The 25,692-nt window shown below is 45.0% G+C and overlaps 1 protein-coding gene across 6 annotated transcripts in view; it reads right to left on the bottom strand.

Annotated features, from left to right (window-relative positions):
* Positions 1–25,692, bottom strand: part of LOC110525095 (semaphorin-6A) — a 92,330-nt gene that overhangs the window by 22,007 nt on the left and 44,631 nt on the right. For 3 of the 6 annotated variants that reach the window (XM_036979395.1, XM_036979396.1, XM_036979397.1), the window contains 15 exons: positions 19,751–19,811; positions 19,125–19,187; positions 18,548–18,649; positions 13,106–13,196; positions 11,841–11,960; positions 11,383–11,471; positions 10,212–10,429; positions 9,368–9,499; positions 7,668–7,823; positions 6,115–6,288; positions 4,531–4,671; positions 4,300–4,377; positions 2,795–2,853; positions 419–439; positions 184–225 (listed from right to left, as the gene is read on the bottom strand). In XM_036979395.1, the coding sequence (XP_036835290.1) occupies positions 184–225; positions 419–439; positions 2,795–2,853; positions 4,300–4,377; positions 4,531–4,671; positions 6,115–6,288; positions 7,668–7,823; positions 9,368–9,499; positions 10,212–10,429; positions 11,383–11,471; positions 11,841–11,960; positions 13,106–13,196; positions 18,548–18,649; positions 19,125–19,187; positions 19,751–19,811 (1,547 nt within the window). The remainder of the gene's footprint in view (positions 1–183; positions 226–418; positions 440–2,794; positions 2,854–4,299; positions 4,378–4,530; positions 4,672–6,114; positions 6,289–7,667; positions 7,824–9,367; positions 9,500–10,211; positions 10,430–11,382; positions 11,472–11,840; positions 11,961–13,105; positions 13,197–18,547; positions 18,650–19,124; positions 19,188–19,750; positions 19,812–25,692) is intronic. The other 3 variants (XM_036979400.1, XM_036979398.1, XM_036979399.1) reach the window with 2 other exon arrangements.

The raw sequence follows: 25,692 nt of genomic DNA on the forward strand, positions 1-25,692 counted from the left end.
AAATCAATGCTATTGCATCGCAGTCTAGAGGTCCTTCACAGCAGAGCAGAACAGGGCAGGAGGAGGGGTGGAGGGGAGGGAAGATCTGGACTCGGAACACTGAGGAGTGGATTAGGAAAGGTTCTAGATGCTAGAGAATTACACTATATATGCCAAACTGGGGGAAAACAAAAGTAGACTGACCATGGTGAGGCCTTTCATGACTGTGAGGACTGGACTGAACGTCTACAGAAAGAAAAGGAACGAAAAAAATATAGAAAATGAAACATTTCAATTAAAGCTCAGCTCGTTTAGCTTCTCGTGAAATAGTGGGCGGGGTTTCATTATGGTGAGAGCAAAGTATTGATTGAACGGAAGAGCTGAAAATAAATACGTGTGAGGGGAGGTATCATCTCGTTACCTCGGGTTTGGTACTTACCGTTGAGGGCCACGAACGCATCTAAAAAAAATTAAAGGAAAAATGTGTTAATTCATTTTTTTCAAAGAGCAAAATAAAAAAAATACAATTGGCATGATCTAAACCATCTCTTCAAAAGGCGCATTCACAATGCACCTTAACTAAGGGCTGAAGGACATTTTTGCCAGGGGCTAAGTGAATGTTCACCTTAGCTCAGGGCTAGTTGGCTCTGCTCAGTTGCAGGGTTAGCATCAACTTTTCAGGGTTAGCCCCAGAAACACTGTGCCAAAATAGCCCGTGTGAATCAGGGTCAAGAACAACGCCTAGAATGCTCACTGTCCAATCACAAAAGCTGCACTGTCCCTTAATTTACAAATGCTTGTGATGCCTATAATGCAGTAAATTAATATTCTACAATGGGTTGGTTAAAACAAGCATTATGATTGGTTGAGACGTGTTCTAAGCAATACAAAAAAAAACTGTACAGGTAACTGCACAGGTAAGCCTTTGAAGCAAAAATGGGCATCTTGTTTTCTGTTCCATCTGAGAAAACCCTACTCATCCAGTGTCCCATCAGGCCAGCCAGACAATTTGTACCCCTTTTTCGTGATATCCAATTGGAAGTTACGGTCTTGTTCCATCGCTGGAACTCTCCTACGGACTCGGGAAAGGCGAAGGTCGAGAGCCATGCGTCCTCCGAAACACGGCCCTGCCAAGTCGCATTGCTTCTTGACACACTGCTCGCTTAAACCAGCCGCACCAATGTGTCGACGGAAACACCGTCCAGTTGGCAACCGAAGTCAGCTTGCAGGTGCCCGGCCCGCCACAAGGAGTCTCTAGAGCGCGATGGGACAAGGAAATCATGGGTCTCCTGGTCACGGCTGACTGTGGCACAGCCTGGGATCAAACCCGGAGCTGTAGTGAAGCCTCGAGCACTGCGATGCAATGCCTTAGACTGCTGCTCCACTCTGGAGGCCCCAGACAGCCAATTCATTAACTTGATCTCCACTGTAAAAAGCATGTAGACATTGTTTCCCCTTGCTTCTAGCCTAACATTTGGTTTCCCCTTGCTTCTAGCCTAACATTTGGTTTCCCCTTGCTTCTAGCCTAACATTTGGTTTCCCCTTGCTTCTAGCCTAACATTTGGTTTCCCCTTGCTTCTAGCCTAACATTTGGTTTCCCCTTGCTTCTAGCCTAACATTTGGTTTCCCCTTGCTTCTAGCCTAACATTTGGTTTCCCCTTGCTTCTAGCCTAACATTTGGTTTCCCCTTGCTTCTAGCCTAACATTTGGTTTCCCCTTGCTTCTAGCCTAACATTTGGTTTCCCCTTGCTTCTAGCCTAACATTTGGTTTGCAACAACGGGGGTTTGTACATACGTTTCTGTCTCTCTCAACATCTCCACTGCCCTATTAAGAATTAACATGTCAGGACATCTTTTCTCAGCCAGTCAAAATCATGAATAATATTATTTTTTACAAAGTAAGGTAAATAGAAAAACAGGTAAAAACCAACGCAAATGCCGCTACTTTTCTGTTATTCTAGTTGCGCGGTTTGTTGTGACTGTGTTAGCCTTAGTTGGCTAGCTAACCTGTTGTAGAAAAGCAACTGTACACTCGAGTTAATTACAAAACTTTTTTAGCACGGCTGTGTTTTCATAGCTTTTCCATTGATTACTAATTGGATATATCCATGATAATAATACTGTTGCATGATTTCGCCTGGATCAGAAAAGTTGATGTCTCGTTCATGCGCAGCATTCTCTGTACTGGGGCGAGATCGAATTTCAAAAGTGTAACTTTGTTTCTGAGGTTAGACAGGCAGAGAGCAAGGTTTATACAAACCATCGCTGTTGGAAATCAAATGCTAGGCTATAAGCAAGATAGTCCAGGGCTAAGAACAATGCAATGTGAAAAGGCCTAAAGTAATTGAGAATCGACTGCCTGTTCAATATTTATCGACATTCTCATCTATTCTATGGTTCTTCTTTAAAGGACATTCTCATCTATTCTGGTCTACGGCGCTTCTCTAAAGGAATGTGAACAGTCTATTCTGGTCTATTGTGTTTCTCTAAAGGAATGTGAACTGTCTATTCTGGTCTATTGTGTTTCTCTAAAGGAATGTGAACAGGCTTTCCATTCTTGTTTTCTTCTGATTCATTGGTATTCCCCTAATCGGTATTAACCACAAAGCAACACAGAGCTATGTACTCTAGTCTATACAGAGTGGTTGTGGACTCTTTAGGGGAGTATGGGCTGTGTGTGTGTGCGTGAGTATGTGCGTGTGTGTGTACAATGTTTGTGTGTGCTGTTGTGTATGGTGGGGTGAGATACACGTCCCTGTCTTGCAGGACAGAGGCACATTGAGCCCAGATCAACAGAGGGAAGAGGCCTGCTTACTTTGGCAGTCTCCCAGTCCATCTGTGTTGCCATGCTCCACGTCCTGCTCGAAGGCCGATCTGCATAATGAACAGAGACATCATAGTGAACGACTGGACTCACACAGGCCTGGACAGATCAGAACTCACACAGGCCTGGACAGATCAGGCACCACAGGACCAGCCAGGAGGACAACCCTACTGTCTGCCTTCACTATCGATATGGGTCCACGGTCCAATCACACGCATCAGGGCCAGGGACCAGGCCAATGAAGCGGAAGGAAGGTGGACACTATTTTCTCCCAGCAGCCCACACTCAACTTTCCTGAAGGACCAACCATGCAGTGAAACAGAGCGGCCAACTGTCTGGAAGATTACAGTCAAGGATGACAGCCTCTGCTGCCTGGACCACTGCTTACAATCAGAGCATGGATCATGCTCTACACAGCCTGGTTTACCAGGCTTCAAATCAGAAGTAGAGTATTGATGAAATCATTTTTGCTGAAATGCAGTAAGAGGAAACACACATGCTATGTAGTTTTTAATATGATGTTGACTTATCTAGCCTTCGAGGGTGGTGCAAGATGTCACCTGGTAATATACAGCAGACCCACAGCATATACAAGTTGGTCAGAGGAGAGAGAGAGACAGAGAGAGAGAGAGAGAGAGACAGAGAGACAGAGAGACAGAGAGACAGAGAGAGAGCCTGTTTTCCCTTCCCCACTCAGACCACTCCCAGACAATCCTAGCTAAATTCTTGCTTGAGAAATTGCTCTTTGCTAGGAAGCTATATTAGTTTATTTTAATTGAAAACAGGTACTTAATTGTTAAAAAAGGATTTGATATTGAGATACAAATGGCTGCATTGGGCCTTTAAACACTGAGACATGTCCGGCCAAATGCTTTCAATCGCTCGCCACAGAACCTACAGATCATAGCGCTCTTATCCTCACTCACTCACTTAGAAATATTGTACAGTAAAACTGAGGTCATCTAACCTCCTAATGCCTCTGTCTACTCAATTTCCAAAGTGGAACTCAATCAGAACAGTCGAGAGGCCAGGGCTTTAGAAATTATAATAGGATATAGTACTGTAGCATGCGAGACCAATCATTTGGCTGGGATCAAATTAATTTAACATCAAAAGCTGTTCCTTTTATTATGACTTCATCTCTTAAATGGGATTCACCCACCGAAACTCCATATGCTGTTTTTTTTTTCTTTCAAAACACATCTAGTTCTGCTTCATAAATATAGCCACAAATGACGGCGACTGCCAAGTCCCCCTCCTCCCAAGCCCCAGCCCCAGGGCAAATATCCCTTTCCTTCCATCAGACTTTTCAATGGCTCTTTCAGTTGGAAGAAAATACAGAGCACCACAAAAATGTGACTAATCATAGAAACTAAAAATGTAAACAGTAGCTAGATTGACGTCACTGAGGACACCAGTCATCATACGGCACAAATGATGTTATGATTACCGTACGTGAAATAGACAGCATGATAGTGGAGTGAACAGTAACTTACTTTGGGTCGAGCACCACCTGCCTGCACGCTCCCTCGGACACCCAGCCGCAGTAGGGATCCCTGGAGGCAATACATGATCTGGAGGAAACGCACACAGCACTCTCATCACAAAGTGTATCTTCATGGCCTTTTATTTTCCTGAAGACTGATTGGTTGGGACATTACAAACGCACAAATAAAGTCCTGGCTCTAAGAGAATGGATGGACGGAGGGTTTCATTTATAAACATACTTTTTGCATTTGCCATGTTTCTCGCAGCGAGAAAGCGGCACCTTGACTACACAGGAGGAAAAGGCCACGAACAGAGAGTGTCCCTGGCTGTCCATCTGCATGCTGACGATCCGCTTGTCATCCACACCGTCGATGCTGCACCTGGATTGGGGGCAGAGAGACAGACAGACAGACAGCAGAAGTTGTCAGCACTAACAGAACATTTCCAAAAGCCCCAGTCTCTCTCTGTTGATAGGTGCTCAAAGCCCCACCATAGCATCTTTGTCTGCAGGGCATAAGAGAGAGTCCACGCTAATCCCACCGTGCAGAGCATCCATCTACCCTAGAGGAGGGATTTATCTTCAGCCCGGGCATTACAGCCCTCAATTAGGGCTTACAGTCCATCTACACTATGTAATGCGCGGTGGCCAAACCCAGATCCTGATCCCACCCAGCAAAGTCACCTACGCTGTCCGCTCCGGCCAGATGGCTGAGGGCCAGAGACTGCTCTGCCCATGCCAGGAAGAAAAGGGGGGGGCTTGTCGTTCACCCCACACACACCCATGTCACATGACGCTACGTCGTTGGATAACAAACACAAACGCCTGTCACCTTGAAAGCCCTGCCTCTCATCCCCTTCTCATTGACTCTACCCTATCATCAAGCCTCTCATCTATTTGCTTTGGCAAGGCCCAGGCACATTTTCCCCTCATTTACTTCCTTTCCAAATATTCCAAAGGCCCCTTTATAATGTATTAGGAAGAGATCTCAGGCTGGATTGAATGACTAGCAGTCCCTCTCCGTTTCCTTTAATCGTCCTGCATTTGTAAGAGTAGAGTTGTGTGGTCTGAGCCCCTGTTACTGAAGATCCGGGACCGGCCTCTTTAATTTAGTAGCTGTGGTCAGTGCAGAGTGTAACTTGATGAAACTCTTTAAATGATAGAGTAGCCATCTGGTAGGCTGGTGTAGTGGTGCTGGGATAGTGCTGCTGGGTTAGTGCTGCTGGGATAGTGTTGCAAGGATAGTGGGGATGGGTTAGTGGTGCTGGTAGGGTGGGGCTGGTGTAGTGGTGATGGGTTAGTGGTGCTGGTAGGGTGGGGCTGGTGTAGTGGTGATGGGTTAGTGGTGCTGGTGTAGTGGTGCTGGGATAGCGGTGTTGGTGTAGTGGTGATGGGTTAGTGGTGTTGGTGTAGTGGTGATGGGATAGGGGTGCTTGTGTAGTGGTGATGGGTTAGTGGTGTTGGTGTAGTGGTGATGGGTTAGTGGTGCTGGTGTAGTGGTGCTGGGATAGCGGTGTTGGTGTAGTGGTGATGGGTTAGTGGTGTTGGTGTAGTGGTGATGGGATAGGGGTGCTTGTGTAGTGGTGATGGGTTAGTGGTGTTGGTGTAGTGGTGATGGGATAGCGGTGCTTGTGTAGTGGTGCTGGGGTGCTGGTGCTGGTGTAGTGGTGATGGGTTAGTGGTGTTGGTGTAGTGGTGATGGGATAGGGGTGCTTGTGTAGTGGTGATGGGTTAGTGGTGTTGGTGTAGTGGTGATGGGATAGCGGTGCTTGTGTAGTGGTGCTGGGGTGCTGGTGTAGTGGTGTCTAGCTCATGGAATACATACTTCTCTGGGTTATACACGTTGAGCTCCTCAAGGAAGAGACTGTCATTCAGGAAACCACTGTTCATCTTGGCCAGGAATTTAAGAATGATCCCCTTCTCTGATCCCAGAAAAACGACGGTGTGATTCCGATAGGGTCCCGCTGCACTGTCTACAGCGATCCGGGTCAGCCGGTATCTAGAACAGATATGGAACACCGGGAAGAACACGTTTATGGATTTATACCTAATTTCTTAATTTTAAGACGGAACTCCACTGTGTGTTATCTAGTATTATAACCTGGGTGGTTCAAGCCCTGAATGCTGATTGGCTGACAGCTATGGTATATCATACCGTACACTACGGGTATGACAAAACAATTATTTGTACTGTTCTAATGACGTTGGTAATCAGTTTATAATACCAATAAGGCTTCTCGGGGGTGTGTGGTATATTGCCAATATACCATGGCTAAAGACTCTGCGTTGCACCGTGCTTAAGAACAGCCCTTAGCCGTGGTATATTGGCCATATACCACACCCCCTCGGGCCTTATTGCTTAAGTATCTCCAATTAGATTTGTACCATGGAGCTCCTACTGTTAGCAAAACCATGTAGCAGATCTGCAGATCCACATGCAAATACATTTGCATGGCTATTAATTCAGTGAGATGGAAAGGATTAAAGACAAATATATTACAAATATATTTTTCAGCAATTTAGTGGACCACACATCCTTTTCCATTCTGCCATTGAAAGACTAGATCTCTTCACACAAGGTCATGAGATATAAAACATGTGTATGCCTTCGCTGGAATGAAAGCACCAACTTAATCGTTTACATTATCTGAGTAAATGCTCACATCACAATCAAATCAGTCAGATAAGGCCTTCTTCTCTCCCACTCAGACTGTCTGGTTTGAAATGACATTGAATGTCTCTAAGCCCATGGTTTTGCGCCATCAACAATAACAGTAATCTCAAGTATTACAGTATGTCGATGATTCTGTCCCGTTAAGAATAACAACAACCTCAAGGACAGCATCCAGAATAATAGGAAATCTCAAGAGGGATATCCTTGAATCCAGTCTACCTCCATACAGATTTTGCCTGGCTAGCCACTAGAACATATAATGGAATAGGTTTTCATAGTTGATAGGATTTTGATAGTCCAATTTGTAACAAAAGCTCAAATTCTATAATGTCCCTTTGGGGTATATATGAGATAAGGTCCTATTACAGATTCAGTTTGCGGCTGACTTCCTGTGTTAGAGTCGTACTACACACAGAGGCTGTGACATAGATAATAAAACCACCTTCCACCATATGGCCTTATAAAAGTACCAGCTTTTGATGTATATAATAACCCTTTTAACAACATGTAACGTAACACTTTGCTATGTGCCATGACATTTGTATAAAAATTGTAACTAAGATTTATGTATATAATGATACCACTGGTAATTACAAATTTAGTCATGCATAATGCACGTATAACCTTGATTAACACCACCTATAACCCAGACCTAGCTAGCGCGCTAACTAGAGTAGCATCGTAGCTATTGAGGCTATACTCACCGCACCATGGTCTTGAGAAACCAGGGCCTGTTAGTGATAGAGGGCACTGCTTCATCCATGAGAGGGTGCTGCTTGATGAAGTTCAGGGTGTCGTCAGGGAACTCGTTGGACACCTTGTACTTCTCTAAGGACGGCGTGCCAGCACAACACCCGGGCCTGAAGTGGATGAAAGTATCAGGGAATCAAACAGTGGGAGTCAGAGAGCAGCCATTTGATCTCTTTACAAGGACAGAGTAGCAGAGGAGAAGGCCGTGTAAAAGTGAAGCTGCCTTTGATAGGAGATCCGTTCGAAGACATCTCACCTCTTGATAGCTTTATTGAAAAGGTTTTGCTGCACTATTACGGTGGAGCGGTACCTTTCTTTTCTTGATGGATAACTTGGGTGGATTCTGTGGTCTGGCATGGAAACCAGCCCTGATTCAATTCTTTTCCATGATAGACACTGCACAATGTAATAAGGTCTACAGTACATGAAAAGCAACAGAGACAGATCAGAGACGAAGACACATGTAGACTTGTTTCTACTGTATTATTGACTGTATGTTTGTTTTACTCCATGTGTAACTCTGTGTCGTTGTATGTGTCGAACTGCTTTGCTTTATCTTGGCCAGGTCGCAATTGTAAATGAGAACTTGTTCTCAACTGGCCTACCTGGTTAAATAAAGGTGTTCTCAACTAGCCTACCTGGTTAAATAAAGGTGTTCTCAACTAGCCTACCTGGTTAAATAAAGGTGTTCTCAACTAGCCTACCTGGTTAAATAAAGGTGTTCTCAACTAGCCTACCTGGTTAAATAAAGGTGTTCTCAACTAGCCTACCTGGTTAAATAAAGGTGTTCTCAACTAGCCTACCTGGTTAAATAAAGGTGTTCTCAACTAGCCTACCTGGTTAAATAAAGGTGTTCTCAACTAGCCTACCTGGTTAAATAAAGGTGTTCTCAACTAGCCTACCTGGTTAAATAAAGGTGTTCTCAACTAGCCTACCTGGTTAAATAAAGGTGTTCTCAACTAGCCTACCTGGTTAAATAAAGGTGTTCTCAACTAGCCTACCTGGTTAAATAAAGGTGTTCATAACTAGCCTACCTGGTTAAATAAAGGTGTTCTCAACTAGCCTACCTGGTTAAATAAAGGTGTTCATAACTAGCCTACCTGGTTAAATAAAGGTGAAATTAATCAAATAAAAAACATTGCATGTCTACTGCTGCAGAAGAGGGTGGGGGATAGAAACCTGGGCAACGTTGTGAAAACTCCCTTCTGTTTGTCTGCTGGTAACGTCAACAGAAAATAAATTGAATAAACGAGACGTAGATTTCAGATCACATTAACACCTGACCTTGTTTCACACAAACGCATAATGTTATGCTAATCACCAGGGGTGGTATCCTGTTGCGCTCCACATTATCGCCAGCCATATGGGGAGAGACACCAATTACAGTACCATCCCCCTCCACAGATCTCGGTTTATAAACGTACGTTTCACAAGAGAAAAGGAGCTGCTCTTTGCCGGGTAATTAGGAACGCAGAGATGGAGATTGATCAGGCTGGTGCATTTGTAGAAGTAGGCAGCCATCTGGAAAATGATCTCATGCTTCATTTGCTGATATCGAACTTCTTTCATGCTGCCGGTGTGTGTGGTTTTGAATGTGTGTTTGTTGTTGGTGTGTGTGTGTGTGGGGGGGGGGGGGGGGGGGGGGGGGGCATACCTTGGTTTTGGAACCTTCTCCTCAGGAACAGGTGTCCAGGTGGAATCCGGGGACTTCTGCTCTTTAAAACGTCCTGTGAACGCATTGGCCACATCAGCCATGTCATAGGCGCAGACGGCCGACCCAGGGATGCTGTAGAAACATCAACCCCCCACAAAAAAGAGCTTTTCTCAGTCCAATTGATATGATTCCACTGTGTGCAAACTGCGCATAGCATAGCTCTGAATCACTTGTCTATTTCCTGGACGTTTCGAAAGGGGCATTTCAGCTGCCTTGGCATTGGGATTCATCATGTACAAGGGCAGGATTGTGGCGGTTACAGAGCTGTTATTCTGCTAACCTTGTGGCCCAGACTGTAAATCTCAGTAATCAGCCAGTGTTGGCTATGTTCAGAGTGAGAGGCACGCCATGCTGCCAAAGCACTTGGTTAAATTAATAGCTAATAAATTCAGAATACTACCTCCAGTCAAAATGTGTTCCCTCTCATTTCACTCACTAACTGCAATTCATGCCCGGATCAAATTCGCTTATAGGAATCCCAAGCCGCTTCATTGACTTTTAATGCCCATTAACCATGCTCAATTGCATTGTCACAAGCAATTGTCTTATTGCCTAAGAAACGCCATAAAATGGGATTTACAATATGTAGCAGTACTACAGCTCCTTTATAATTTATATTTAGATAAAAACTCCCTGCTTAAATGATTCTCCATTCTCAATATGCATTATGCAGGAATAACATTATGCACCTGGCAAAAGTGCCAAAACTATTGTGACAGTGAATTACGCGCTGCGGTACCCTGGGAAATTGATTTCCTTCTGTGTGGCCGCCGGACAATCATACCTGTTGTGAGGTGTGGAGAAGGTTGCCATGACGACATCGCGACCATTGATGTGGATGACGTCGGTGACGGCCTGCAGGATGTTGAAATAGAAGTGGGAGTCTCCCGGGATGGAGCAGTTGAGACGGGTCTTCAGGAAGGAAGTCCACTGTTTCTCCAGAACTCTCTGGGAGCCACCCTTGTCATTCTTACACACCCTGGCCACCCGGGGGAACACCACCTGGACAACACGTACACACACACACACACACACAACACTCAGTGTGTGTTTCCAGAAACACACCTGTTGTCTGGCTGGTTTCCTTATGCGCCAACCGGCACACTCACAGAAGGTAAAGCTTATTATTATTAGGTCTCTGTAACTAAGCAGGTCTCGCAGACCAGAGCCATGGTCTTAAAAATATTCACCATGCATAAATATACAACAGCCCACATTATTAATGACTGTGGAACTTATGATGTTTCAGATTGTCAAATCAATCAATCAGGGAGCACCATTCCTCTACCCCACATCACCCACCAAACCATACGTCACACCACTCTGCATTCTTTCTTATATAGTGATATTCCTTTCAAAATAACCAGATCATTTCACTTTGTATTCATGTGTAGTGTTACACGTCAGACGGAATTGGGTGTAAATATTTTTTCCCCGGCTCCACGATTATTCAAAATAATAGAATGTTTATGTGATTCATTTCCGTGTCGTATTTTCCTTATAGGAGACAATTAAACCTTCTCCATGCAAACTGAAATGAAAGGATGAATCAAAAACGTCTCATATCCCTGTGGTCTAAAACCTTGAATGAAGAATCAGCTCATTTTCCTTTCCTCCCATTCCTGTCTGTCTCATTTTGGAGAAAAACTTCAAAATCCTTTGAGGAAACAGCCAGAGTAAGCAACAGTAGCAGTAGTTAACCAGTAGCACGCAGTGCGAGTCAGATAATATATTTAGACTTCAAAATGGCTTTCCAGGCATCACTGACATGCATTTTCAACTATTTTTAGGCCTACATCCTGCAAATGTTTTTCTATATCGAAAAAGGTTTCACCATTTTGGCCATACTGACCGCCTTTACAGATACTTGATACACCCACTTCCTGTTTACTTCACAAAGCACATCCTGTCTCTCCTGTTCAGGAGGATGTAGCCCTCAGCCTCAGTCAGCTTACCTTTCCCATTGTGTTGTATTCCATGCCAATTTCGCGATAGAAGAAGTAGATGAATTCACCATAGTTAACTGCCTGTACGAAATACGGCTCTGAAAAACAAAAAACAGACATATCATCACAAAACAGATCAACACCCATTTTACATTCAATACCTGAAGAATCAATCACAGTATACAGTGAGGCCCAGCCCAAGCACGGCACTGGGAGTAGCTCAATCCATCATCTCTATTAAAGGGATATTTACATGTGGGGGATGAGGGATCTATTCATTCAGCTTTGACAACCTGGTCATGTTGTCATTCTTAGAGGAAGCCACTTAGTACATAATTGCTATGGGACTGGTTATAAGAGTGACAGCATCAACTCTGATTTGTTTTCCAACCCGTCACTCATTGTGATGAGTCTGTGTCTCTACGTCTTTCAACCATCAGGCCTTTGTATCCAATGACTCTCCTCACCTTTGAGACACTTGGAGTCGTGTTTGACAGTGCGCAACGTTGGGCTGTCACCAAGGCTACGATAAATGACTGCATCGATCGCTAGGAAATCTGTTACTGTTGCGGAGTAGAGCTTTCCATCTGGAGAGAGAAGAGAGAGGGATAAGGAATGAGAAGTCAGCCACTGTACCAGTCATGGGCAGAACAAACACAAACACGACAAGAGGAATGGCTACGCACAAAAACAATCCTCATTTAACACACACACACGCTGCGCAATGCAAACAGTATCTGCAATGAGAAGGACCTCAGCCCCTCAGCTTCAATTGGATGGCTGCATTGGAAACTTTAACTACATCATTGAAAGGATAGCAAAGAATCCTCTTGATTACTCAGAGATTCCCATTCCAATTCCGCTGCTACAAATTAACTAGTCATCTAAAGGCATTTACTCTGCGTTGGCTTTACACAGAGAAACTCACATCCCATAAATCAGTTCACACTGAATAGCAGTAAGAGTGAATCACTATAACAGCTCCTCAGCTGGAGGAGCTGTAACCCACGAACGGAAAGCTGACTCATTCGGGGTTTCGTCTTTTCTATTGATTTTTAATCCCCAGATTCGGGAGAATATTCAATTTTTTGGGGGGTGGTGTAAAACCACAATAGCTTCATGTGTTTCCAAGCTGCCCACAAACTTACATCTGCCAAGCAGCAGATTCCTCCCAGAAACACAGAACAAATTGGCCCAGAGTTCAACAATTTGTTCAACAGCATGTAACAGACTGCTCCTTATTCCTGACCTACTGCTAGTGTATTGCTATTAAAATAGGCCACAGAGTATTAAATGCACCCTAGTGTTCCTAATGCAACCTTACGCTCAAAAAGAGAAAGACTGTCCTATCCAGCTAATGTTTAATGACTATGACTAAAGGAAAAGGCTAATCTTTGAAGTGATACGCCTTGTACATGATTACTGAGAGATACAGTGGAATTTAAAATGATCTTGACATGTCATTCATACAACTAGTTTAATGTGCTTGGTTGAATATGGTTAATAAGGTTAACTGTAATTTCCCAGAGGGGGGATATTGTCTTAGACACACAGTACTGCTGTACATAAAATAGACACTGTACATTAAACACTTAAAGTAATGCATACCTTTCACTCATGTTGATGTGGTAATGCAAGATTCTTTAGGTTACTTCTTTAGACTAAAAAGGGTAAGCTATATTTTCCCAGACCACATCCACATTCCAGTAACACATTAGTTAAGGTCTCTCACCAGCAAACAGGGCAACGTTGGAGTGCTTGGCATCATATGGGCACCGCGCCATCCCACTGATGTCCTCCCCTACAGCATCCATGGTGTCCATCTACAGTGGAGAGAGAAAAAGGGTCAGAGGAAAATCCACCCAAAAGCTAGCAGTCACCCCATCCCAACCCCATCCTAACCCCACCCCATCCCATCCCAACCCCATCCTAACCCCAACCCATCCCATCCCAACCCCATCCTAACCCCACCCCATCCCATCCCAACCCCATCCTAACCCCACCCCATCCCATCCCAACCCCATCCTAACCCCAACCCATCCCATCCCAACCCCATCCTAACCCCACCCCATCCCATCCCAACCCCATCCTAACCCCACCCCATCCCATCCCAACCCCATCCTAACCCCAACCCATCCCATCCCAACCCCATCCTAACCCCACACCATCCCAACCCCACCCCAACCCCACACCATCCCAACCCCATCCCAACCCCACCCCAACCCCACACCACACCATCCCAACCCCACCCCACCCCACCCCAACCCATCCCAACCCCACCCCATCCCATCCCCATCCCACCCCCACCAGGTCAAGATCACTGGGCTGAGGTCAAGGTCACTGAGCTGAGGTCAAGGTCACTGGGCTGAGGTCAAGGTCACTGGGCTTTGGTCAAGGTCACTGGGCTGAGGTCAAGGTCACTGGGCTGAGGTCAAGGTCACTGGGCTGAGGTCAAGGACACTGGGCTGAGGTCAAGGTCACTGCGTTGAGGTCAAAGTCACTGGGCTGAGGTCAAGGTCACTGGGCTGAGGTCAAGGACACTGATCTGAGGTCAAGATCACTGTACGCTAACAGAGTTACATAGAGGCGTTTTCTCTCTCACAAAGACTGCAGTTTTCTAAGAAAGGTGATGCGCTTACACCGCCCTTTTGGGTCTCTAAAGAGGCTATTTTGTTTTCTATTCCTGTCTCTGTGGAAACACCTATCATCTGCCCACTGAAACGGTCACACTCTCTCACTGAGTGCTGAGAGCGCTGCCAGAGAAATAGTTGAAGCTGATTTGTCAGTAAAAATTACTTTTGACCTTACATTACGACAACTAACACCAGCATTTTTCTCTCAGCTATCAAGATATGAATAATTGTATAAACAGAGTCCCCTTTAAAAGATACACATTTTCGAGACAGGGAAAGTTATTGTATTACTGATATGACGTCACTAGTCTGAGGGCACTAATTTCAACTGTTTCACTGTGGTTGTTGAGGCACTATGCTATCACAGTGGTTGTTGAGGCACTATGCTATCAATGTGGTTGTTGAGGCACTATGCTATCAATGTGGGGGTTGAGGCACTATGCTATCCCTGTGGTTGTTGAGGCACTATGCTATCACTGTGGGTGTTGAGGCACTATGCTATCACAGTGGTTGTTGAGGCACAATGCTATTAATGTGGGGGTTGAGGCACTATGCTATGACTGTGGGGGTTGAGGCACTATACTATCACTGTGGGGGTTGAGGCACTATGCTATCCCTGTGGTTGTTGAGGCACTATGCTATCACTGTGGGGGTTGAGGTACTATGCTATCACTGTGGGGGTTGAGGCACCATACTATCATTGTGGGGATTGAGGCAAGGTTGAGGCACGATGCTATCACTGTGGGGGTTGAGGCACTATGCTATCACTGTGGGGATTGAGGCACTATGCTATCACTGTGGGGATTGAGGCAATATGCTATCACTGTGGGGGTTGAGGCACTATGCTATCACTGTGGGGGTTAAGGCACTATGCTATCACTGTGGGGGTTGAGGCAGTATGCTATCACTGTGGGGATTGAGGCACTATGCTATGACTGTGGGGGTTGAGGCACTATACTATCACTGTGGGGGTTGAGGCACTATGCTATCACTGTGGGGATTGAGGCACTATGCTATCACTGTGGGTGTTAAGGTATTATGCTATCACTGTGGGGGTTGAGGCGAGGTTGAGGCACTATACTATGACTGTGGGGGTTGAGGAACTATGCTATCACTGTGGCGGTTGAGGCACTATGCTATCACTGTGGGGGTTGAGGCACTATGCTATGACTGTGGGGGTTGAGGCACTATACTATCACTGTGGGGGTTGAGGCACTATGCTATCACTGTGGGGATTGAGGCACTATGCTATGACTGTGGGTGTTAAGGTATTATGCTATCACTGTGGGGGTTGAGGCGAGGTTGAGGCACTATACTATGACTGTGGGGGTTGAAGCAAGGTGGAGGCACGATGCTATCACTGTAGGAGTTGAGGCAGTATGCTATGACTGTGGGGGTTGAGGCACTATGCTATCACTGTGGTTGTTGAGGCACTATGCTATCACTGTGGGGGTTGAGGCAATATGCTATCACTGGTTGTTGAGTCACTATGCTATCACTGGAGGTTGAGGCATTATGCTATCACTGTGGTTGTTGAGGCAGTATGCTATCACTGTGGGTGTTGAGGCACTATGCTATCATTGTGGGTGTTTAGGCACTATGCTATCACTGGTTGTTGAGGCAGTATGCGATCACTGGTTGTTGAGGCAGTATGCTATCACTGTGGGTGTTGAGGCATTATGCTATCATTGTGGGTGTTTAGGCACTATGCTATCACTGGTTGTTGAGGCAGTATGCGATCACTGGTTGTTGAGGCACTATGCTATCACTGTGGAGGTTGAGGCATTATGCTATCACTGTGGTTGTTGAGGCAGTATGCTATCACTGGTTGTTGAGGCACTATGCTATCACTGTGGTTGTTGAGGCATTATGCTATCATTGTGGTTGTTGAGGCACTATGCTATCACTGGTTGTTGAGGCACTATGCTATCACTGTGGAGGTTTAGGCATTATGCTATCACTGTGGTTGTTGAGGCAGTATGCTATCACTGTGGTTGTTGAGGCATTATGCTATCACTGTAGGGGGTTGAGTTACTATGCTATCACTGTGGGGGTTGAGGCACTATGCTATCACTGTGGAGGTTGAGGCACTATGCTATCACTGTGGGGGTTGAGGCACTATGCTATCACTGTGGGGGTTGAAGCACTATCACTGAGGGGGGGGGGGGGGGGGTGGAGGGAGGGGAAGGGGGAGGGGGAGGGAGGCCCCACTCTTGTCTGTTTAATTTCACCATGGCAATGACCTCTGTCTGCTGTGTGCTTGGCTCTCTGTCAGTGATCTATTCCTGCCATTTGAACAGAAGGAAGAGACTCCCAGGCAATCGTGAGATATTTATGAGGTCAATCCACTATCAACAGCAAAGAGGAACAGTTATGTTGTCGCTCCTGAAAACATGATTGTATTTTTCCATAAACAATTGAACACATGGGAAGCTAGACCTATCCTTGAGGATGTAAATTCATTAATTAACTCGAGGATTAAGGCCCTGTCTGCAAATTAATAATACAAATAGAATATAAACACATCTCTAGCATGGCCCTCAAATGCATTTTAATTGGTTGCTTCCACACTGGAAAGGGGCTTTGTCATTGCATGTCTATGTTGTTATCGTACAGGGTTTATTACTGCTATGGTAAATCAGAGTGTGCACATATTCAGTGCACTGACTCTCCCACTGAGACAGCCATGCTCCATCTTTCAGCTACCTGTCAGGCTCAGGCTGGGGTAGGGGTTGGGGCTGAGGCAGGGGCTGAGGCAGGGGGTGAGACTGAGGCAGGGGGTGAGAGTGAGGCAAGGGGTGAGCCAGGGGGTGAGAATGAGGCAGGGGGTGAGGCTGAGGCGAAGCTGATGCAGAGGCAGGAGCTGAGGCGGGGGTGAGGCTGAGGCAGGGGCTGATGCAGGGGCTGGGGTGAGGTAGGGGGTCAGGATGAGGCAGGGGATGAGGCAGGGGCTGAGGCAGGGGCTGGGGCAGGGGCTATACAGGAGGTGGGGGGGGGGGCTATACACCATGGCTGATCAATATCAACTGGGCCTCTCAGCAGCCCTCCCCTGCTCCGCCCGGCAACAGGTGATGTAACGGACACAAGTCGTACATCAGGCAGCTGGGGAGGGAGGCTTTATTACACAAAGCGAGCTATGCTTTGGCTCTGGGGAGTGGCCCACGGCTGCCAAGGTGTCTGTCTGAACGGCCCTGGTACACAAGTGTCGGCGCCGACAGAGGAGCTGGCTTTCAGATGGACCCTCGGGAGGGGGGAGGAGAGAAGCGAGGGAGTGAGGAGGGGGGTGGGGGGTTGTGTAGCTGCTGTCGACAGTACCATTTGTATATCTTCCCCCCTCCTCATGGCTCTGATTAATGTGGGATGAGTTTGGCCCAAAAACAGAAGCTCTTTTCAGGCCTGTCAGGCCGGCGAGATGGAAAGGCAAACTGTGGCCAAGGTGGATGCATGTGCACACATACTCCCTCCCCCTCGACCAGAACCAGGCTGACTGGATGCGCCCAGCGGGCCTGAAATCGGTTGTTTGGGAGAGCCTGCCAATGTCCAACAGCCTGTTTATTTCACCTCTTCGCCATAACATTTACACATTTTACAGCACCTCTCGTTACGTGTTACGGTATGTCAGTGAGGATGTCAGCTTTCCGCAGACAATATAACACTAATAACAGTGAGAAGCACCTGAAATGGGAGCAGAGGAACTTCAAAACTAACCATGCCTACAAAATGTGGGCATAAATTCCGTATTCTCTAAAGAATACGTGAGTGAGAACACAAGGCCTTTTTTGTGCTTCGCTGAACCAAAACGTCAATGAAGCAAAGAGTATTGTTCGGCAGTAAACATACCTCGCGATAAACAACAACCCCCTGATGTCTCACAACAGCACCTTCAAATCAAGTTCACTGTGGCGTCAATTCATTTCCTAACATGTCAACAAAGGCAGCCTTCTAGAGTTTTCTTTCCTAAGGATGACAGTAGATATCTTAATAAGATGGTGTTCATGTTTAAAGACGCTTAATAACTCTGCCAAAGCCTGGATATCTTGAATCTATTCCAAAAATGCCTTGACAACCGAGGCGGCCGTCTGCCTTGATCATGTTTCAACAGAACTGCTGTGCCTACACTATCTGTCAGTGTAGATTTCCCTGATTTGAAATGAAATGTGTCAAACTACACCTGGGAAAAAGGACACATCTGACCATGCGCTTTTGAAAGTAATCCATCAATGTCCATCTCTCCACACCTCTTCTTCCTTATGTCGTCCCCAGATGGTTGAAATACAGCACGGTGTGTGCAGCGAATTCTTAGCAGGTGATGTCAGAGCATGGATAGAGAGCATGGATAGAGAGCATGGATAGAGAGCATGGATAGAGGGCATGGATAGAGAGCATGGATAGAGGGCATGGATAGAGAGCATGGATAGAGAGCATGGATAGAGAGCATGGATAGAGAGCATGGATAGAGAGCATGGATAGAGAGCATGGATAGAGAGCATGGATAGAGAGCATGGATAGAGAGCATGGATAGAGAGCAATGTGAGCTGTACCTTGTAAGTTCGACAGGAGGGGTTGAAAGCATTTGTTCCACACACAAACAAGGAGTCATCGTTTTGCTGTAGGAGGACCTTGATGAAATTGTGACATTCATCCTTAGGGAGAGAAGGGGGGGGGGGGGGGATGCATATTGTGAATGGTTCATTGTTGTGCTGGAACTAGAGAAAAACCACATGGACAACCACGTTCAGAGGAATGAATGATGGCGACTGACTAGTCCATGTTCCTGGAATGCTACTACCTGTACAGTGTATTCTTTGAACAAAATGTCGAATGCACAGAAAACAAAAACACGCACAATAACATTAATTATACAATAAAGACAACTGGTGGATTTTTTCCCATCCCATTATAAAATAAAATACATTTATTATTAATTTCACATATTCATTCAGAAGAATGTGAGACAGCAAGGCATTCAGAGATTACAATATTTTAATGAATATGAATATGCACATACATATTACTGGTGAGGTCCCCGTGGTCAGGAAAACCTCCTAGCTTTTGTTTATTATTATGTATGGTATGACCTGCGGTACGGTGAGGAGGAGGAAAGAGTAGTCTCTCTACCTTGTGCTTCCCCTTCATTCGGCAGGTGTCCACGTCTGCCTGTCTGGACTTCCATGTTAGTTTCTGTGGAGAGGAAATTGATGGGGAATCAATGGAGATCTGTTTAGTTACCCTGGCGATCATTCCTCAAGAGAGAGAGAGAGAGAGAGAGAGAGCCTGGAGCACCAGTTAGCTTGCTTGATTGGCTCAACTCTGCCTCTGTCCTATAGGTCAGCCTCTATACTACACTACAGCATGTTTGGCGCCTGGCCAGTGATTAAAGACTAAACAGGGTCTCAGTGATCAATCTCTCTGTCTCAGTCTCTTTGATCCAGCTCGCTCTGATTATACTAGGTGGAACAAACAGATACTGCGGAGGAGGTGGAGGCGGGGTTGGGGGTGGTTACATATGTACATAAATCTCCGGTTTCTCCCTTGGCCCCATCCCTCTGAGCAGAGATGACGCATGCGGTTTGATGCCTGATGGGATAATGTGCTTAGTGGGGTCATGGCGCTGCAGTGTCTCACGCCAGACGGCCGCTGGAGCGGGGCTGGACAGGATGACCTGCCAGGTGATTATGCCAGCGTATGGGACAGCCACCCGCAGGACGGTGCAGAGCAACACATTCCTCAAAAAGAACACTCACCTTGCTGAAAAAGATCTCCTCGGAGTTGGCGGTGTCTGTATCCACCGTGTATATGTGATCCCTGAAACAGAGGAGATAGACAGGCTCTCATCAACAACCATTCAACCACCCCACCCCCTCACTCCCACCCGTACACCCACCCCCCCCCCAGCGAATCTGAAACCGAAGGCGTCTTTGTCTAAACTTTGTTCAAACTGGAAGAATATAACAATATACAAAGGGACTATTTGCTCTGTCAGACAGAAACAGTCAACAATGGTTGAGAGTGCTGCTTCTGCCGCCCAGACAAAAACCTTTTTGTTCCTGGGAAAGGGAGTGCAAAGTTACTCTGCTGTTCAGGTCAATTAAGCATAGTGTTCAGCCACAGGAAATCTATGCTAACACTCATTAAAGCACAGACAAGACCTATGTGGGAAAAGAGGCTTTCCTTCTCACATATGGAACCCATAAACTCAAGGGTTTAACTGCCTTTCAGCCAGACTGTGTTTGACTGACCGTGGCTCTGAGAGACTGGCACGCTCGTTTGAGAAGGGAAAGGTGACCATGCTCAACACTGTAACCACTTTTGGCATTAATTTGTTAGAGATGACTGTGTAAATGTGGTTTAAATCAAAGTGTGAAACAACAGCCGCTGTCTGGCTTTAATTATAACTACCAACCCGCACAGTAGCTTCATCTCTCATTAACAAAATTGAATAAAGTCTGAAGGAACAGCATTTCAGAAACGAATCCACTTATTTATATAGGTTTCCTGGGGCTCCGCACATCTCCTAGAGGAGAAAACCTAAGTTATGTTATCAGTGCTGCAGCCTAAATTGAATAATTCATCTAGAGAGCATAACATTTGGAGAAGTTCCACCCTCTCTCGGTGCTAATCTCCTTTTCTCAGAGAACATTCCCAATGTCAAAACCAGTCAAACTTTCCTAGAACATTACCAAAATTGAAATATAATGTAACCATGTTTGAACTTTTAGGAAACAATCTGTTAAAGTAATGAAATACAGATAAAATAACATGTTTTTGTCAAGTTCCTTAAATGTGGTGAGAACATTCCAAAGCACCATTCCCAGAATGTTGTGGGGAGGTTGTACGCAAGAAATAACCATAAGACAACCATGCTCTCACCAAGCTCGAAGAAACATGGTTCTCAGAACAGTATGTGCTAGCTGGGAAGTGATTCCAGCAGAGTGCCAGCAGAGCCAGAAGAGCTCCAGCTGAGATAAGACAGAGCCAAGCCATGCGTCATGCAGACATCCTGGCAGGACAATGCTGGAGCTGTCTCTGTGTCAACACCAGCAGTCAAACACTGTCTGCACCTGGGCTCATGTCAGAGCAAGTCCCCATTAGTTTCCTGCTGGCCTACCTCCATTTCCCCACTAAAAGAGAGCCCCACTAGTCCCATCAGATGTGGGAGAGCTCTTAAATATACAGCAGGCCGACTCTCATCTTCACTGCACTCTATGTGGCACTGCAACTTCTAAAAAACATATTGAAACTCCCCACAGAGAGAACCCTCACACTGACATTACAAACATAGAGTCCAAGACGAGAGCAAACACACTCCCCACTGGGCACACCATGTCATTTCAACGTGGATTCTTTTGGTAATATTTGGTTGAGACGTTGATCAATGAGATTACATCCTATATTCACCCACTCAAAAAGTTAGTTACATTTCCAACGTGTTATCACTAGGCTTTCAACCATCTCAAAGCACAACCAAATTCCAATGTAAAAACAATGTCTGAATTTCGGTTTAGTTGTCACCCAAATGTCTATCACTGCGCTTTCAACCATTTAAAACAGCAAAGTTGAAATGGGAATACAATGTCAGATATTTTATTTATTTAAACAACAGATTAATGTGATATCGCTGTGCTTCGTCTAATAGCAGAACCAAATGACCTGGATAAGATTATATTGAATATGAATGGTACAAATAAAGTTTGATTTCATTTAGTCTTATTCTTTAACTTAGATTTTTGGTTGAGATGGAGAAGTGAATTCAACATATTATGTTTTTATTGGTAAACAAACTGGAATTAAAGCCAGACCAACTCAGTGGCACAGATGGACCTATCTAAGCAGAAGATAAATATCCTTCAAATGTTGATATTTGGTTGCGTTGACAACCAACCCTAATTCAATATCACTAAATATCATTACATTTGAAATCAACCAGAGCTTGAACCCCTAAGCCTATTGTTTAGTCTATTTATAGATGACATCTGGATTTAATTCAAACAATTTCTTTTGATGACTTTGCAAATGCTATATAGGCCTAAATAGCGTTAATGATGATTGATTAAGTACGGTCACATTTCATTTGCTCTGTTAAACCTACCCCTTGGAATGTTTTCGATAACAACAGTGAATCTATTTAGTTTTTAAGTGGAAATCTCTCACCAATCATTCTCACGAGATAGCACACTAATAGTCAATTACAAATATCATAGCTAAGCAGGGCTGGGCTTGGTTAAAACAAAGGGTAGCTGTAGATACATCAATTTTCCAGTAGGAGGTGCTGCCCAGCCTAAAGTTTTTATTTTCTGATAGTGGATATAACATTTAAAATCTGACGTTGTTTTAAAGGTACAAATTCAACATATTTTATACAAGGTTTGTCTATGTTGAAATTTGGTTACCATGATGGCATAATCCTGTGGTTGAAATTTCACCCCAAAAACAACAGTTTACATTGATGACTTTTAAAAAATTGAATGTATTTTACATGTAGATTGCACATCACAATACGTTGTCCAATTACTTTGAAACAATGCTGATTCAACCAGTTTGTGCCCAGTGGTTCAGTACTGTGGGCCTGACCCACTGGGCTACAGACGTCAATTCAACCTCTATCCACGTTGAAAACAACGGGTTAAGAATGTGAGTGGGATGGAAGGTACGGCTCTAAACATGGGCATAGAAAGTGTGCTTTGGTGGGTCATGGGGAAAGAGGAAGACTATGGGCTCTATTCAATCTGTATGACGGAAATTCAGCGTTGCAACGTGATTGAAATTTAAAGGCAACGTTCCCGCGCTAGCGGAGACTACGTTCACGGTAAACGCTGCATATGTCGGTTCAATCAGAAATTACCTTTACATTTCCATCACACAATCTGTAACGCTTCAGCGATACACACTGAATAGAGCCCTTGGACATCCAACCATGAGAACAGTGGGCCTTTGTGCTGGGGAATGTCGTTTTCATAACACCCCATTTCTTCTGGGGGAACTGCGGGCCAGTGGGGGCCATCTGGTGGCCCTTTGTCAAACAATCTCGCGCTCGGATGGCAGAAAGGGGGCCATGATTAGTATGCATCCCACACCTATCGTCTCAGAAATGGGACACCACCATCCCCATATTCCACCCTCTTCATAACTAGATCATCAGTGGTAGGGGGGCATTGTATATTGTTTCACTCACATCTCCACACAAGTGAATGGGAGGGAAGAGAGGCAAAATGGCCACCATTACACTGAGGAGTGGATCAAAGAGGAGCCTCGCTGACTGTTCTGACTGTCCTTTTGGCCGAGTCTCGTTTACTTTTTTGTACAGGCGAAACACTGCAGTGGACAAAAATGACCACCTGGTTTTGAGAGGCAGAGGAAGTGTAATCCGCGTCATTAGATGTCTTTAACAGGATTTAATGGCGACTAGATTAATTTAGACCAACGTGACCTCCAATGGGGCGGCCCAAAGAGACACAGGGTTTTCAGGAGGACAGGGGAGGCGTGTCCACGTGCACGTGGGCTATACTCCTAATGGCAGACTTTCCCATTCCCACCCTTATTGAGGGGTATAAGCAGTGGGTGGGTGCCGTTGCCATGGTTAGCCGGAGTTGAGGACAGGGAATGGCGACAATGCCCCGCATGCGGAGTGACCTGGGGGTATCCACTACCCACTACCCGATGGCTGTTACCTATTGGCAGGCTGGCAGTGGTCGGCTGATTATCCCAGCGGGCAGACACCAGGACAGAGCTTAAGTACGGGCTAAGCCTCAGTGTCTGCTCTACATCTGATCACAGAGTCGGCCCTGGACAGGCCGAGCAAACACACACCCACACACAGCAGCACTGCAAGAACACACTCAACATACAGCAGGGAGTAGGCCTCTGACAACCCCTGCCAGGCTGAGTATGGGCAGTGTACAGAAGGGACCTGACTGCCCTATGAGCACAAGATGTTGCAAATACGTTGAAAATAAGTTGAAAATACTTTTGGATTGTGCTCACAGGGTGTTGACATTAATTCCCATTAGAATTCATTACATTATTGTTGTATTCCGACATTAACTCAGAAATATGGTATAGTACAGCATACAAACCTACAGAATATTACAGCCGTCTCATCATTGTTCATAACCATAGACCATATATTACTTCATAGAAAACGATTAGATTTTCTTATCCCACATGAAAAAATACAAAAGCACATATATACTATATTCCGCATAAACACTACAGTGAATACTGTAGTGTTTACTGTAGTATACTGTAGTATGTACAGTTAACTATAGTATAAATACCATTGTAAAAGAAAACGGTAGTATATACTATAGTAATTCATGTAGTGTTTTTGTGGATTGTTTTATACTGTACTATTTACGCAGACATTACTGTACTATGGTCTTTCTCCTTCTATGATCTGGTAGGTAGGACTGGGGTCTGAACAGACAGTTCAGAGCTTCTGCTCTTTTCTATCACCTGAAGGGAAGACAATATATGGTGTATACTTGGCATGTAGGTTCCTCACTTATGGGTGGCACACATTGGGATATGGGGGAGGGGAATGGGCAGAGTATATGCAAATTCAATACTGCAGTATATACTATAGTTTAAAATGTTTCGTATTTTTGTGGACTGTAGTGTTTTTGCGGACATTACTGTAGTATTTATTACAGTGTTTTTTTTGTGTAGATAATAATGTAGTACTTACTATTATATTATACAGTACACTACACCATTCTATACTAAGTACTATGTTAGCGGGATACTATACTGTGTAGTATAGAATTCTACAATATACTACAGTTTACTACAGAATTCTATAGTAAGTACTGTAGTATTCCATAGTAAGTACTGTAGTATTCTATAGCAGTGGTGGAAAAAGTACCCAATTGTCATACTTGAGTAAAAGTAAAGATACCTCAACAGAAAATGACTCAAGTTAAAGTAACCCAGTAAAATACTACTTGAGTACAAGTCTAAAACCATTTGATTTTAAATATACTTAAATATCAAAAGTAAATGTAATTACAAAAATATACTTAAGTATCAAAAGTAAAAGCATAAATAATTTCAAAATGGTCTTATTAGGTCTTATTAGGCAAAATTAAGCCCGATTTATTTTTACATTTACAGATAGCCAGGGGCACACTGTCACGCCCTGACTATAGAGAGCCCTTGGTTCTCTATGGTATAGTAGGTCATGGCGCGACTAGGGGGTGTTCTAGGTTTATTATTTCTATGTTGGTGCTCTTGGTATGGTTCCCAATTAGAGGCAGCTGAGGTTCGTTGTCTCTAATTGGGGATCATACTGAAGGGTTCCCTGTCTCCACCTGCTTTGTGGGATATTGTTTTGAGTTAGTGCATGTAGCACCTCTGATGTTACGGTTCGTTGTTTGTTTCTTTTTGTTTGGAAGTTTCGCTTAAATAAATATGTGGAACTTTAATCACGCTGCGTCTTGGTCCGTCTCTCTACACAACCGTGACAGAATATCCCACCAACAAAGGACCGAGCAGCGTGAACACCAGGTGAGGAAGTTTTGGACTTGAGAAACCCTTCCTTGGCGGCAGACGGAAGGAAAAAATGGAGGACAGCGACAACGCCAGGGTTTGTGCCCACAGAAAGCCCAAGGACAACCCCAATAATGTTTGTGGGGGGAGCACGAGGGGTGGTCGGCGGAGCTAGAGGTCGAGCAGCGGAGAGTGCCAGAGC

This window comes from Oncorhynchus mykiss, chromosome 6 (assembly GCF_013265735.2).
Source record: "Oncorhynchus mykiss isolate Arlee chromosome 6, USDA_OmykA_1.1, whole genome shotgun sequence".
Lineage (NCBI taxonomy): Eukaryota > Metazoa > Chordata > Actinopteri > Salmoniformes > Salmonidae > Oncorhynchus > Oncorhynchus mykiss.